Below are 15,840 nucleotides of genomic sequence, written 5' to 3'. Positions count from 1 at the left end.
TATTCTTTGACATAAAACATTTTATTGGTATTTTGGTCATTTCTGAACTCCACCTGTTGCATATTTCACATTTTCCTCTAATTTCTGTCAGTAGCAAAAATGTAACTGTTCTGCTCGTTTATTTCTTCAGATCATGAACAGACAAACAATGGAACCAACGGCCTATGAAGACTTCATAGATTCAGCCATCAAAGAATCCCCTGTGGATTCCCCCAAGTTCTTGTTTTAAAAGAATATGTATATGTATATATTTTTAAAGAATGTGTATATGTAGATGTATATATTTTTAAAGAATGTGTATATGTATATATTGTGTATATATATTTAAGAAAATACATTTGATTCGAACCCCGACCAGTAGGCACGGCTGAAGTGCCCTCAAGCAAGGCACCTAACCCCTCACTGCTGCACGACCAGCTTCCTCAGATGTTCACGCCAGCATATCCAGCTGGTGTCCCAACCAGCCACACCAGCAAAGACCACTAGCTGGTTTCTAGCGGGGTTTTTTTTAGCAGGGAAGACATCGTTTTACACCTGTTCAATTGTTCTATTTATTGTGTCGATCAGGAATAAGACACTAAACCAAAAAATGCTGTTGTTTTTTAATTGGATTTCATATTTTCCTTATAAAATACATTTCTCTAAAACTGTTGTTTTGTCTTGAATCAAGTGGTGCATCAGACGGGGCCGAGGCTGCATACGTTCACCGGCATCATCTTATTAACCCCCCACACACACACCCACACCCACTGCAAGCACGATGTACTAGTTTTGGAAGTTTGGAAGCCAGTGTTAGGCAAGCTACTTGGAAAATGTAATGAGCTAAGCTACCAGTTACTCTGCCATAAATGAAGCTTCACTACGGAGAAGCTACCACCCAGTTAAATGTAGCAAGCTACTGTAAGTTACACAAACACTGCAAAAGTAGCTCACTACATAATGAAGATGCACCAACTTAACATGGCAGTTACATTGGGTTATCAATATACATGCATAAGGGGAATGCTTTTGTGTTCAGTCTGCTGTTTATTCTGATATATGGCTTGTCTTGTGTTGAGGGAAGAGGGCGCAGAATGTAGAATAATATGATTAAATTAAAGTTGCTTTTTTGTGAACTGTTTACAACAGCAACTAGCGGCTAACATCATTTAAAAGCTGAGAAAAAACTCTTTCATGTGATGTGATACATATGATGTCTGTGTGATGAGTAGGCTACTTCCCAAGTAGTTCAGCTGAGAAGAATGGGTGAATTTGGACGCACTTTATTTTTTTGCGCTGTGAATGCTAAATTGTACACCACATAGCATAGGTTAGTAGCCTGGCCAACTAACCAGGTCTGGGGTCTGGGAACTACACATTCATTTTTTCGTATTTGAAACATGGTTTATGAATTCCCAGAGCCGTTTATTGGGAGCTACGAATGTCTATCAAATGCGTCTGTTCATAGCTCATAACCGCTTCGGTGTGTCGTCATCGTCTTGATCGCCCCCCCTCCATTCTGTGATTGGTTCCTTCGTTGAAGTGAAAACAAAGTCCATGGAATCCAGGTTGCCTAGCAGCGTGAATAAAATCGCACACGTAAGGCAGCATGGGGAAACCCAGGCTAATAGGTTAGGCCTACTAAGCTGTATTTTAAAATATAATATTGTAAATATATATTTTAAAATACAGCTTAGTTACGCCAATTGATTTCAGTAAAGCATATGCTAATGATATTGTCACAAGGAGGTTTTTACAAAGGGTGTTTACAAGGTGAAGACCTAAAACCACCCGGCTGTGCACATGCATTTGTGATTTATAATGGGCACATCTGGAAGGGTGGTGTACGTATGTTTTTTGTGCGTATACGTTCGTTTTCTCTGAATCTCACAATCATTTCAGAAAATATCTAAGATCAAATGAATAAAAAATGATTTTTATAAGGCCCCAGGAATGAGACAGCACAGCACTGGGGGTCAATCTGAACCAGGACAGCACAGCACTTGTTTTCACTTACAGTTTACAGCAGCCTCGCACACAGCGCACAACTGTCCATCTGACTTAAGTTTATGATCCAATTAGCTATTAGGAAGTAATGTTCACGGTGAAATTTCCGCTCTGTCATTCGCAAATTGTCTTTTACATAGAGTTCTATTAGCTTCGTCAAAAATAATTTTTGGAGTGGTAACAGTTTTTTCATTCGCTGGCCTATTTCGAGATTTTGGGCTAATTTACTACCTAAACATGTATTCTTTCATACTACTGCAACAAAAAAGTCAGATTTACATTTAGGTGTTTATTTAACATTCTAACTAGGGCTGTCAAAATGAACACGTTAATCATCACGATTAATTTTAAAATACATAATGCTTTAAAAATGATTAACGCATTTTGTTGACCTACTTCCTTTGTGGGGGGCTGACATCATGCAAAGGAAGCCGCAAAACCTGCAGCAGCAGCCCCTCTCTCTCATATGGCCAAACTTTTACGGATATTTTCAAAAATATCTTGTCAAAACTAGCGAAATTCTCTGAATAGCCTAGTTTAATACAGTTGCAAGTGAATATGCAATCGGTTTGTCAAAACGGGTCTCGCCTTAATATCTCAAAAAGTATTTGTTTTGAAAAAAGAAAAAGAAATTGCTTAAGTGTCCTTTTTAATACAAAGAAGACGACATTTTTTTTATGCACTGTAATAGTCAAGTCAAGTCAACTGTGTGTGTGTGTGTCAGTCAGACGGCAGTGGTGTGTGTGTGTGTGTGTGTGTGTGTGTGTGTGTGTCAGACAGCAGTGGTGTGTGTGTGTTTTCAGAAACTGTTCTTCAAGGTGCTGGCATGCGGTATCTCAGTTCCTTCCAGAAGCGTTGCTGAGGTGGCGAGCGTGTGTGTGTGTGTGTGTGTGCCAGCGGAGTGGGCGTGTGGAGCGTGTGAGGAGCTTCAGTGGGGGGGGCAAGCTGGACCCCCCCCCCTCCCGTCTGGATGATGACCACCTTCAGCCCAGAGCTCACCAGAGCCTCATACTGACCCAACGTGCGCTCAAAACACACCTGCTCTGGGTGCAGCTCAACACACACCTGCTCTGGGTGTATGTCTGTGTCTTTGTGTGTGTACGAGTCTGTGTGTGTGAGAGAGTCTGTGTGTAATTCCCTGTGTGTGTCTGAATGTGTATCTGTCAGTGTGTGAGCTTGTGTTTGAGCGTCTGTAAGGGCAAGTGGGATTGTTTCCGCCTGTGCAGGTGTGTGTGTGTGTGTCTGCGTGTGTGTTTCCATGTGTGCAGGTGTGTGTGTGTGTCCATGTGTGCAGGTGTGTGTGTCTGCGTGTGTGTGTCCATGTGTGCAGGTGTGTGTGTCTGCGTGTGTGTTTCCATGTGTGCAGGTGTGTGTGTGTGTCTGCGTGTGTGTTTCCATGTGTGCAGGTGTGTGTGTGTGTCCATGTGTGCAGGTGTGTGTGTCTGCTTGTGTGTGTCCATCTTTGTTCCATCCAGCACAATGAGGAGTCGGCGACTCTTCGCCAGAGCCTTATCGACGACGTCAAACACAACTGCAAAGGATCATGGGAAAAACAGGAAGTTAGTTAAAACACTTCCACACTTCAAGGCCCGCTGTGGGCCAACAGACTGTAGCTCTGCCATGCAGACTAGCTGAAGACTGTGTTTCAATTCAGGGGCTGCATGCTTCAAGCTTCATAGCTGCAGAGACACAGACAGATGCTAACTCTAACATGCCCAACACATGCACACTAGCTGTTCCTCTATAATACCCAACACATGCACACTAGCTGTTCCTAACATACCCAACACATGCACACTAGCTGTTCCTCTAACATACCCAACACATGCACACTAGCTGTTCCTCTATAATACCCAACACATGCACACTAGCTGTTCCTTACATACCCAACACACGCACACTAGCTGTTCCTTACATACCAAACACACGCACACTAGCTGTTCTTTTATAATACCCAACACATGCACACTAGCTGTTCCTAACATACCCAACACATGCACACTAGCTGTTCCTAACATACTCAACACATGCACACTAGCTGTTCCTCTAATATACCAACACATGCACACTAGCTGTTCCTCTCTAATACCCAACACATGCACACTAGCTGTTCCTCTATAATACCCAACACATGCACACTAGCTGTTGCATCATTAGATGATTAATACGGTGTTCATTTTAGGACATCCTCAGACTCAGGTGTCAGACTCAGAAAAACATCGGTCATTTTCAGACAAAACTGCCTCAGCTTCAGAAAAACTTCTGTCATCTTCAGACAAAACTGCCTCAGCGTAAGAAAAACCTCTGTCATCCTCAGATAAAACTGCTTCAAACCAAACTGCCTCAGAAAAAGTGGAGTCAGGTCTCAGAAAAAACGCTGTCAGAAAAAGTGGAGTCAGGTCTCAGAAAATCAGGTCTCAGAAAAAACAGAGTCAGATGAAAAAGTCTCAAATGAAAAGTTATTGTGGGGACAGAAGAAGACGACGGATACAGAACGGTGAGTTTAATATTATGCTTAATAAGTTATTCTGTCACTGGCAGGGTAGGAATTTCACGGCGGCGACGACGGCCGTGGTAGCCCCCTTTGAAAATCATAGGTTTACAGGCCACGGTGGCCTTGGTGCCCCCTTCTTTCAATATTCTGCTTTGTGTCCTACTAATAGCGATTTTTATTTAGCCTGCGGCCTGTCAAAATAATCTTAGCATTCACAGCGCAAATTAATTTAGTCTTTTACACAGTGGAGAAAGTGACATCGCAAGAAAGTGCGTCCAAATTCACCCATTCTTCTCAGTTGAACTACTCGCGAAGTAGCCTATTCATCACACAGACATCACAAGTGATGTCACATGAAAGAGCTTTTTCTCAGCTTTTAAACGATGTTAGCCGATAATTGCTGTGTTGAACGGTTCGCGAGAAAAGTAAATAATATAATTCAATTTAATCATACATTCTACTGAAGGTTTTGCGTCCATGATCTCCCTACCCATTCATCTCGGTGGAATACTTTACGAACCCTTCTTTTAACACATGACAAACCACATATCAGAATAAACAGCAGACCTTACCGAACATAAAGGTGTAAAGCAGTCCCCTGTACAGTTAGCCGTTCCAGTTTTGAATTTGCAGTAAATTTCGACATGCATTGATGTCTCCAAATTTGGGCTTTAAGTTTTACAATGTGTTTAAATTGTTCCACATGATTTCATAACGGGCCAAATACAAAATAAATGTTACAAATATCGCCTAGATATTGGTAAATCAGAGGACGGCTGACTAAGAGTTTATGAAAGTAGCCTGATCACAAAATGCTAAGCATGCATCTAGGCTTGAGTTTCTTAAAGATGAGCTGTGCTTAAATTTAAATTGTTCAATACATGATTTCATAGCAGGCCAAATATAAAATAAATGTTATATATAGCCTAGATATCTGTTTTTATTAGATGATCAGATGATTTACAGTTATATGTAATATGTCATGTTTCATGTTTTTGTAATGTTTCATACAATGATGCAGGTCTACTGCAGTGAATAGGCTAAATACAACTTTGATAATTTTTATAGCCTACTACTGTATAGTTAACTTTGGCCTTGGTGCCCATGTGGCCTTTGTGCCCCCCACCAAATATGCCCAACTGAAGGCCAAGTGGCCTTGCCCCCAGAATGGTGAAATTCCAAGCCTGGTCACTGGCATGTTATATTTGGTGCTTGGTTAGATGTAGAAATTATAAGTAAAGGTAGAAAGTGATCCAATGGTATACACATTGTAGGAAATCCATGGATGTAACTTAGCTAACCTCACTTCGCTAGTAACATTAGCAGCTGCTGTAAGGCACATACCGGAGTAAGCTACGTACTACATACAGCAAAATAATTTGTTTTTCGTAGGATTACGGTACATTCAATGAGCTAGGGAAAAGTGGGTTAAACATTTTTCCACCACGAAAGTCCAGAACGACACCTGGACCATTATTTCTTACTTTTGCTAACCGTTTCCCAGTTGTACACTACCTACCAGTAAGAAACCTGCATCATTATCATCACATCATTATTCCCAAACCCCCATAAAGACAAATGTGCTATGTCATGATGTAATACCATATAATACCATTATGATAATACATGAAATAGCAGGTACCAACAACAAGGCACATTTCTCTAAATAAGTTAACATCTCATATCAAATGAATTCAACAACGCTGCAGTTATTGTCCCCTGGGGATTACATTTCAAGTACCTGTCTATCTTTATGTCTGTCTATTATTGTTGTGCAATGACAATGACAACTGCTAACGTTTTATAATGGTATTATTTGGTATTACATCATGGCATAGCACATTTGTCTTTATTTAATACTTAATACTTTTCTGAGACCTGATTTTCTGAGACCTGACTCTGAGGCAGTTTGGTTTGAAGCAGTTTTATCTGAGGATGACAGAGGTTTTTCTTACGCTGAGGCAGTTTTGTCTGAAGATGACAGAAGTTTTTCTGAAGCTGAGGCAGTTTTGTCTGAAAATGACAGATGTTTTTCTGAGTCTGACACCTGAGTCTGGTTTTTCTGACGCTGAGGCAGTTTTGTCTGAAGATGACAGAGGTTTTTCTGACGCTGATGCAGTTTTGTCTGAAGATGACCGATGTTTTTCTGAGTCTGACACCTGAGTCTGAGGATGTCCTAAAATGAACACCGTAGATTAGTCATGTTCAGCATCATTAGATGATTAGTCATGTTCAGCATCTAAGGGGTCAATGCTGGATTCTGTGAGATTAGTTCCATCTGTTAGTTTATGTAACCAGCCAATCAGCAACTCCATCTGTTCAGGTGCACCAGCCAATCAGCAGGATGGATAGACGATAGAATCAAGGATCAAAAGGAAAAACCACAAACCTCAAATGCTGGTCTATCTGAAATGACATGACATGAATGTGAGTGCATCTACAGGCAGAGGGGAACCCTGCACTGCACTACAGCGCCATCTACAGGCAGAGAGGAACCCTGCACTACACTAAACTACACTACAGCACCAGCATAGCCTACTGTACACAGCACTGCTGGTCTAATCTGATGTGATCAGAGCTACACAGCACTGCTGGTCTAATCTGATGTGATCAGAGCTACACAGCACTGCTGGTCTAATCTGATGTGATCAGAGCTACACAGCACTGCTGGTCTAATCTGATGTGATCAGAGCTACACAGCACTGCTGGTCTAATCTGATGTGATTATAGCTACACAGCACTGCTGGTCTAATCTGATGTGATCAGAGCTACACAGAACTGCTGGTCTAATCTGATGTGATTAGAGCTACATAGCACTGCTGGTCTAATCTGATGTGATTAGAGCTACATAGCACTGCTGGTCTAATCTGGTCTGGTTATAGATACATAGCACTGCTGGTCTATACTGCTGGTCTAATCTGATGTGGTTATAACCTACTATACATAGCACTGCTGATCTAATCTGATGTGATCATAGCTACACAGAACTGCTGGTCTAATCTGATGTGATTATAGCTACACAGCACTGCTGGTCTAATCTGATGTGGTTATAGCTACATAGCACTGCTGGTTGGGGAGGTCACACATGTAACAATGCTGCAGTATGCAATTTGACTTTGAAATTAGTAGGCGAGGCCCTATGGGTAAGATACAAAGGGTCGATTATGCAGTTCCTGCTGATAGCTGGTGCATGATGGGAAAATCATATAAAGAAACCTAGTTGCAGTGATGTATAGCAACCATACAAGGTTCCTAGCTGTTGCTAAATCATAGTCTGTGTAATCTGACTTCAAAATATGGGACTATCTTTAGATGTGGGTGTATATCAAATCTTTAGATGTGGGTGCTATATCAAGTCTTTAGATGTGGGTGTATATCAAATCATTAGATGTGGGTGCTATATCAAATCCCAGAAGGGAGTATCAAACCAAAAGAAAGTCAAAACCTGTTTTGACAATTTATGTTTTATTTAGTATGTCATTCGTAAATGAGTATGTCTAAATAAGTGTGTGTGTGTGTGCATGCGTGCATATGTGTGTGTCTGTGTGTGTGTGTTTACTCTGTGTGTGTGTGTGTGTGTGTTTACTCTGTGTGTGTGTGTGTGTTTACTCTGTGTGTGTGCGTGCATATGTGTGTGTGTTTACTCTCTGTGTGTGTGTGTGCGTGCATATGTGTGTGTGTGTTTACTCTGTGTGTGTATGTGTGTGTGCATGTTTGTGTGTGTGCTTGTGTTTACTCTGTATGTGTGTGTGTGTGCGTGCATGCATGCATATGTATGTGTGTGTGTGTGTGTGCGTGCGTGCGTGCATATGTGTGTGTCTGTGTGTGTGCGTGCGTGCGTGCCTGCATATATGTGTGTTTACTCTGTGTGTGTTTACTCTGTGTGTGTGATTGTGTGTGTATGTTTACTCTGTGCGTGTGTGTGTGAGAGCGCATGAACGCACCTTCACCTGGGAGGTCATCTCTGCCTCTGATGAAGAGTTTGTAACCATAGTTACGCTCCAGAACCTCGGGGAGAACCCTAAGAGCAAAGGTCATTGCCATGGAAACGCTGTTCCCACTTGGGTAACTAACATACGCATCATAAAGCTTACCATCTAGGGGAGAGAGAGAGAGAGAGGGAAGAAGAGAGAGGGAGAGGGATAGAGAGAGAGATGGAGTGAGAGGGAGAGAGAGAGGGAGGGATAGATAGAGGAGAGAGAGAGAGGGAGGGAGAGAGAGATGGAGTGAGAGAGAGAAGAGATGAGAGAACTAGAGAAATGAGAAACAGACACAAAACAAGTGGTACATGTATATATGTGTGTGTGTGTGTGTTTGTATAGCTGACTGACTCTGTGTGTGTTTGTCCAACTGTGTTTGTGAGCATGTGTACAGTATATACAGTATGTGTGTGTGTGTGTGTATGTGTGTGCGCATGTGTGTGTGTGTTGCATGTGTATATGTGTGTGTGTATGTGTGCGTGTGTGTGTGTCTCACCGTATTGCTTGTGCAGGGGGCAGAGTGAGCAATATAACACTGTGTGTGTGTGTGTGTGTGTGTGTGTGTGTGTCTCACCGTATTGCTTGTGCAGGGGGCAGAGTGAGCAATATAACACTGTGTGTGTGAGTGTGTGTCTCACCGTATTGCTTGTGCAGGGGGCAGAGTGAGCAATATAACACTGTGTGTGTGTGTGTGTGTGTGTGTTAGTGTTGCACGGTGTATCGATACTAAAAAGGTATCACGATGCCATGTAACTGGTATTTGTATTTACAAATCTCCTGGTATAGCTCGTCTGAATACTGCCTGGCTAGGTTCTTCTCCAGAGTACATATTTTCATTTCTAGGTCACTGAGAATTTCTCTTCGTTCCTTTTTCATTTTAGATGCACGTGCAATTAGTTTTCCTCGGATATACAGTGGGTCCCAGTTAAAAATTGACACTTCATTCACGATCATGGTGAATGGTGAAATGTAAGTACAACTGCAGCCGCTTGGGGGCAGCATAGTCCGCTGTGGAGTTCCACGGTCGAACCAGACGGCGCATTCGACAGCAAGGGCTGTGATTGGCCGAGTTTTCAGTGCGTTTCTCTGTGTTTTTAGCAGCCCCTGCAACATGCTAGTCCACTGTAGCCTAAGCCTTGTACATAATGTTAAACATAGTTTTGGATTCAGTGGCAAGATTTCTTGATTGTACAGTCTGTCTCTCAGTAATGTTTTAAAATGAGAGCTTCGTCAGCTGGCAGTAGGCTACTTTGTCGGTAGTCATGAGAAGTTCACTTGCTAACAGAACATAAATATGCTGCCCAGAAACCTTGTGAATAGTTCTGATTTTTCTTTTACTACACTAACGAGGTTGAACTATAGACTTTGCCTACAGCATCTCCTTAACAGTAATGTTAACAAAATGACAGCATTCATATGACAAAGAAAAACGAATTCGATCACTCAAGACTGTGCCACAGCAACCAGTGTAGGCTACAGTCCTACCCAATAGGCCTACTCGAAGCAGATAGCGTTGTCTGACGGTCGAGTGGGTTAATGCACGTATTTCCAGAACAGGTCTGCAACTTTCAGGTAGTTCTGAGTTCGAATCTAGGCAGGAGCAGAGCCATATAAAGGCCTAGGCCTATTGTTATCATTTTTTGCAAGGTGTTGCTCCTGGCAATACTTGTTTATAAGACGTTTGGTGATTAATTGATAGCTGTTTTTGGGACACGTTAAACGTTCTTTATAATGAGCGCATCCGGGGAGTAAAACGACTGTTACCCGCTGTTACAACTGTAGGCTACAATGATTGCAATACAAAAATATGCGCGTGTTAGTTTAGTTAGTTTTGTGATGTTTTGCACTTTTGCCTCATGTGTTTTCAGGTTTGAGGGCTTTTTTGGCAAGATTGACCTTGGTTAGACTCTGCATATGTTATTTCTCTGTATGAAAAATAAAGTCAATTTTCGACACACGTCTGTTAGTCAATAACAAGTGTTGCTTGTTAAAACATGTGACTAGTGAAACTCAAATGATTTTAGAAATATTTAGCCAAAGCCAAAAACTGTTAGAGAGAAGGAGAGACGCCGGTGCAGCTCAGATGTCTTCTTAATTTTCTTTATTCTTTAGTAAAAGGTGCAGAACATTATTAAACTTTGACTAACGTTTCGATGTTCGTTAGTCAAAAACATCGACACATCGAAATGTTAGTCAAAGTTTAATAATGTTCTGCACCTTTTACTGAAGAATAAAGAAAATTAAGAAGACATCTGAGCTGCACCGGCGTCTCTCCTCTCTAAAATATCTGTCCTGGCCTGGTTGCACCGGATTGTGGCCAAACGACAGAAGCGCGGAGAACCCTCCTTTGTCTACCAAAAAGTGTTACTTTGTGCCCCGCGCTCCCCCACTGCTTGTGAAAGAAGGGGATGGGGGAGGGGGGCTTAACGTGAAAAAGCTTAATGTCACAAAACGGCAACGAGTCGTTTTAGGCTACAGGCCTTCATAATGGTAGGCTACAGGAAGTGGGGGGAGGGTATGGGATGACCAGAGCCGTCATCTATCGTCTTTCTAGGCACACAGCTCGTTATATAACCTATCGACTGCCTTAACAGATAGGCTTTGCTCTTGGGTTTGGCCTTACAGCGAACTCAATGCTCTTGTTGCTTGCAGTTTGTTAAATAAAGCGATGCAGATTACATTATTTATTACTTTACACATAGCCAAGGCTATCGTCGGTGTATTTTAATAGTAGCCTAGTCTAATAAGCTACACCAGCTTGCCTTTAAGAGGGGAAATTCAATTGTATAGCCTATAACATTAGCTGAGTCACATATTTGGCCATATGGTGTTTATCATAGGCTACATCACGAAACCAAATAGTGTAACAAAGGCGAACACTTTAACAGGGGGAATTAATTGGGCATGAATCATTGTGCTGAACGGTATTTGTCAATGAGCAGAAACACACACGACATTCAAACTATTGATAAGATGTACTGGTCTGTATCTATAGGCTAACATTGGACAAATAAATGACACTGACTCGCCATATCCTGACTCAGGAAAAAAAACATTTTCTTGCTTTGCCGCAAACTCAGCAATGAAATCATAGGCCAGTTTGCAGGTAGCCTAACGTCTTTTTCATAGAAGGGAGAGCCCAGTCTCTCCTGTGACATGGAGGTGCGCAAATAGTTTTTAATAGCCTGTTCAACTTCGAAAAGCTTCGTTCACCCGATGCCAGTCACTGATCGCAATTTCAAAGTTCGGAAAGCTTCATCTTTTTAAGTTTTAAGTGCAGTGGCCCCTATCTGCCCCCTTTGGAATTATATCTCGAGCCTATTATAAGGTCCAGTGTGTTATGTCCTGGGATTCGGATGTGCTCAAAAAGAAAAGAAAAAACACTTTTATAGATGGTTATGAGGAGCAATGTGAGAGAGAAATTTGATGATCATTGATCGTTGTTTTGGGACGTTAAGCCTTTTCATTAGGCGTCAGTGAAGGAGATTGACCATTTTTTAATATTTAACTAATATTTAACTACAAAAACTCAGTGTCTAAAAACTCAGTGTCATTCAGACTCAACCCTCTTGTTGTTTTATTATCTTTTTCGTCGTTTGAACGTTGGCAAGCAGGCATGTTGCGGTTGCAATTTAAGTGAAATTTCTACAGTAGGCCTACAACATGCTGTTAGGCTGGGCTACTGTCAATGTACTTGTACAGGTAAATGTTCAACAATTGCTGGTGTACAGGTTATATAATCAATTAGCTAAATCATTTGTCCAGCTGTTTAAAAAATTTTTCGTGCTACATTCAAACGCAAAAGGTGCTTTGATATATTTTTCGTTTGAACGTCGGCAAGCAGGTATGCTTTGGTTGCAATGAATGAGGATAATTGCTTTTTTTTGCATTATTTTGAATATGACTCGCTCCAGTCTCAACAGCACGTACTTTGTCCACACGCTAAGTTCTAACACACATAGCCTACTGTAGGCCTATCCCCTCTCGCTTTCTCTCTCTCCATCCCTGCACACGGTGCTTTCTTAAAGGAGCTGCACCATTTTACAACAATTTCATCTACATTTTCATATTAGAATGTTTTGTCAAGTGTAAGCTTAAACTACCGTGATCAATTTAAGTTCCCGTGCCCCCGCTGCGTCATGGAAGCAGTAAGTCAGTCGTATCAAAAATAGGAGTGGCACCCAAGTGACACCTTGTGGTTGTTTGTGTCAACTGCAGTTTGTGCCATTTCTGCTGAGAAAATGGGGTGCGTGATTCCTGAAGGAACCCGTCCAAACTTAACGGGGACCCACTGTAGGCCTTAGACGCGTCCCAAACTGAGGATAATCTCTCTGTGCTTCTTATGTTTAAGTCAAAAAAAGGAGATAAGATCCTCGGCCAGCATTGTGCTAAATGTTTCGTCCTGTAATAATGAAGTATTTAATCTCCATTTTCCTTTTCTACCTATATCTGGGTTTAGAATGATACCCCAGTTCAACCGTAGCATGAGCTGACAATCTGCAATTGGTCCGATTTTACAGTTTATGACCTTATTAATAATATCTTGTGACAGTAAGAAAAATGAATTGGGAAGTGTATTTCCTTTCCTCTGGATTAACTCATCTCCACTAATGTCATTTAGACCTAAATCCTCCACTAATCTCCATCTGTCATTTAGACCTAAATCCTCCACTAGCATATGAAGGGCAGCCCTGTCCTTTGGATGTTCCCTGATATTTACTCTTGTCCAGAACACCATCCATAACCTGGTTAAAGTGGCGTGCCGGTAGCCTGAACAGCAGCACAATTAGCTAGTACTCCCACCCACCAACACCCACATCACCAGCTCCCCATCTAAGCTAACGTAAAATGAGTGCTCACATCATTATTCAGTTGACCCACCACAGCGCTCTCGAATGAACTTCTCAGCCTCCTTGCTGGAAGTGAAACTTTGCTCCTTCCCGTTCCATGTGAAACGGAGGGATGCTGGAAACGCAAGTGTAAACCTCACGTCGAGTTTACGCAGCATCTTCCTTGACGCAGTGAATTCTCTTCGCTTCTTGGCCAGGTCCCTCGACATGTCGGGGAAAGAAAGACACTCTGCACTCCCTCCATTCGATAGACCCTTTCTCTTCATCTGCTCTCTGGCTGTCTTCAGTTAGCCTTGATGTAGTATCCTCAACCGTTGATATACAGTGGGCATCGCTTTCAAATGACCACTTCATTCGCGCATTACGCGGCGTGAAGCTGCGTGAAGCTTTAGTACCACTTTCAGCCACTGTGCGTCACTCTGCCACTGTACATCACTCTGCCTGCTGTCCCTTACATAATTGTTGCCGAGAGTAATCCCAGCCTACGAATTCAATAACAAAATAAATCATGCATAATTAAACATTACCTCGATTTAGGCTACTTGGGTATGGCTTAAGGCTTGACTACACGAAAATCGAAATCGAAATTTGCTGTCTACATTATTGTCAGTGTTGGGGTTAACGCAACTACGCAAATCAAAACAGTGGTGTGATAATTGAGCCAGTAGAGAAATAACTGTTCAGAATTAATCTGTAGCCTTGGGTAGGCTTCTGCAGAAAACAATGTTGTTGCCGATTTAATACTATCTGGCGACGTTTTTAACAGGCTACGCAATAGAGGCTTAGACAACTATGACCCACGTTTTGGTTTCGTAAATTAATTTGCCCTACTTCTTGACTGCAATGTAGTCAATTGACTGCTTGACATGTCATTTTTATTTTTCTGTACAATAAACAATTACATCTGCTTTATGCCGCAGAATTACATTCATATTTGGCTGACTGCAGACGCGCCACTTCCCTCCCCATATTCCAAGATTAAGATAGTATGAAGTGCTTTTTGTATAGGCTACTATCATAAAAAAAATAGTTAAAACGAATAGCTATTTGCAATTTGACAAAACACTGGTCCTCATTTTGCGAATGCGAGGACGATATGAGCCTGTTGCATTTAGTTAGATGTCCGAGTCACGCATAATGTTTGAAAACCACTGGCTCGTAATCACAATAATTTAACACACGACAGTTGGATAACCTACTTCATCATGTCCCCATGCCTACATTTTTGTGAGTAGCATAGAGATCGTTAAAAACAATAAAGTATAGCTCTCCGTTTGGGACATCGAAAACTTATATTTTTAATAGACTACCGTCGAAGATGCTGACTTGCAAAAGCCTCGGGATAACACGTTATCTCCACTATCATCAGTCATGCCCCTTGATCAAAGTGGGGAATGAAATAAAAGTTTGATAACCACTGGCTTAACAAGTTACCTGCAGTCCAGAACACAGAATCTATTGCAATATTCTGATGATCGGCGATGATATCGGCAAATGTTTGTTTTCCAAAGTAAGAATTTCACTTCACCATGCACCTTCGACAATACCTGGCCTACCTGGTATCATTACAAACATTATTCTGTGTCCTAAAACTGGCATATTTTATGGCATTGTGTCATGTAAGTTCGTTGCAAAATCTAGAGAAATGTGTGAGGTGGTCAGCGGGGGACAATTGAGACACACATTGGATTGTGTTATTACTTGAACATTCCACACTATCCACAGCTGTGGTAGGCCTATCAGGGGCAGGAGGATTACTGTCAGCGCAGGCTTTATATAAAATTCTTCAACAGAAGGCCTCGAATGTTGTCTTGTTTGTGGAGCGCTTTGCTTCGCTTCTGTAATTTCGGCTTCATTGAAAATGAGGGCTTCCCTCAATGACCCTCCGAGAATAAATAAAGGTTGAATGAATGAATGAATGCAGGCTTGTCCAAAATAAAGGCATGTGGTTTGCGCAGCCTACAGTAAATAACAGACCCGCCAGAATGTGCGTTATGATGCTTTTTTACGAGCAAGATGTTTTTGGTACCCTACGCACACTGCATGTTCTTAAATAACAATGATCATCAGTAATATTCGACCATTAATTTGGGTAAATGGGCAAGCGTGACCACCTTGATTGGCTGATTGGTTGATGATTGTAACGCGGGCATGATTCCAAACACCTCCCTTACGATGATGAGTGACAGGTCTCAGAATGTGTGCGCTACACAAGGACGGAAGAGGCTATTCACAAAGGCTTTTATCTTACTACTAGGAGTAGGCTACTCCTAAATCGCACTTAAAGATTTTAGATTGGAGTTTTCTCTTAAAAGTAATTCACAAAGCCTTTCAGACAACTCCTAAACTAGGAGTGAGTCTTCGTGGCTATGGATGACGTCATTACTCATGCACGAGCTTGACTGAAGTGACCACCTTGATTGGCTGACGATTGTAACGCGGGAATTCCAAACACCTCTCTTCCGATGATGACTGACAGGTGACAGGTCTGAGAATGCGTGCGCTACACAAGTAGTGCGAAGGACGGAAG

The 15,840-nt window shown here is 41.8% G+C and overlaps 1 protein-coding gene and 1 long non-coding RNA gene across 6 annotated transcripts in view; one reads left to right on the top strand and one right to left on the bottom strand.

The window, feature by feature from the left end:
* LOC121703889 (butyrophilin-like protein 10) overlaps window positions 1-359 on the top strand; it is a 43,666-nt gene extending 43,307 nt beyond the window's left edge. Inside the window, exon 9 of one of the 3 annotated variants that reach the window (XM_042084369.1) lies at window positions 131-359. In XM_042084369.1, coding sequence (XP_041940303.1) covers window positions 131-137 — 7 coding nt within the window. In that variant the 3' untranslated portion in view covers window positions 138-359. The remainder of the gene's footprint in view (window positions 1-130) is intronic. The other 2 variants (XM_042084367.1, XM_042084368.1) reach the window with 2 other exon arrangements.
* A 3,066-nt stretch (window positions 360-3,425) lies between these two features.
* LOC121703903 lies at window positions 3,426-9,137 on the bottom strand. Of its 3 annotated transcripts, none has more exons than XR_006030171.1 (4): window positions 9,099-9,137; window positions 8,425-8,577; window positions 6,870-6,886; window positions 3,426-3,517 (listed from the first exon to the last, which is right to left on the bottom strand). It is a non-coding gene; the product is annotated as an uncharacterized LOC121703903 (long non-coding RNA). The 3 variants fall into 3 exon arrangements; XR_006030170.1 differs by lacking the exon at window positions 9,099-9,137 and adding an exon at window positions 8,957-9,069; XR_006030169.1 differs by lacking the exon at window positions 9,099-9,137 and having other exon boundaries at window positions 8,425-8,629.
* Between the last annotated feature and the right edge of the window lie 6,703 nt (window positions 9,138-15,840).

Source organism: Alosa sapidissima, chromosome 2 (assembly GCF_018492685.1).
Source record: "Alosa sapidissima isolate fAloSap1 chromosome 2, fAloSap1.pri, whole genome shotgun sequence".
NCBI classification, from domain to species: Eukaryota; Metazoa; Chordata; class Actinopteri; order Clupeiformes; family Clupeidae; genus Alosa; species Alosa sapidissima.
This window is presented reverse-complemented; position numbering and strand designations above follow the sequence as displayed.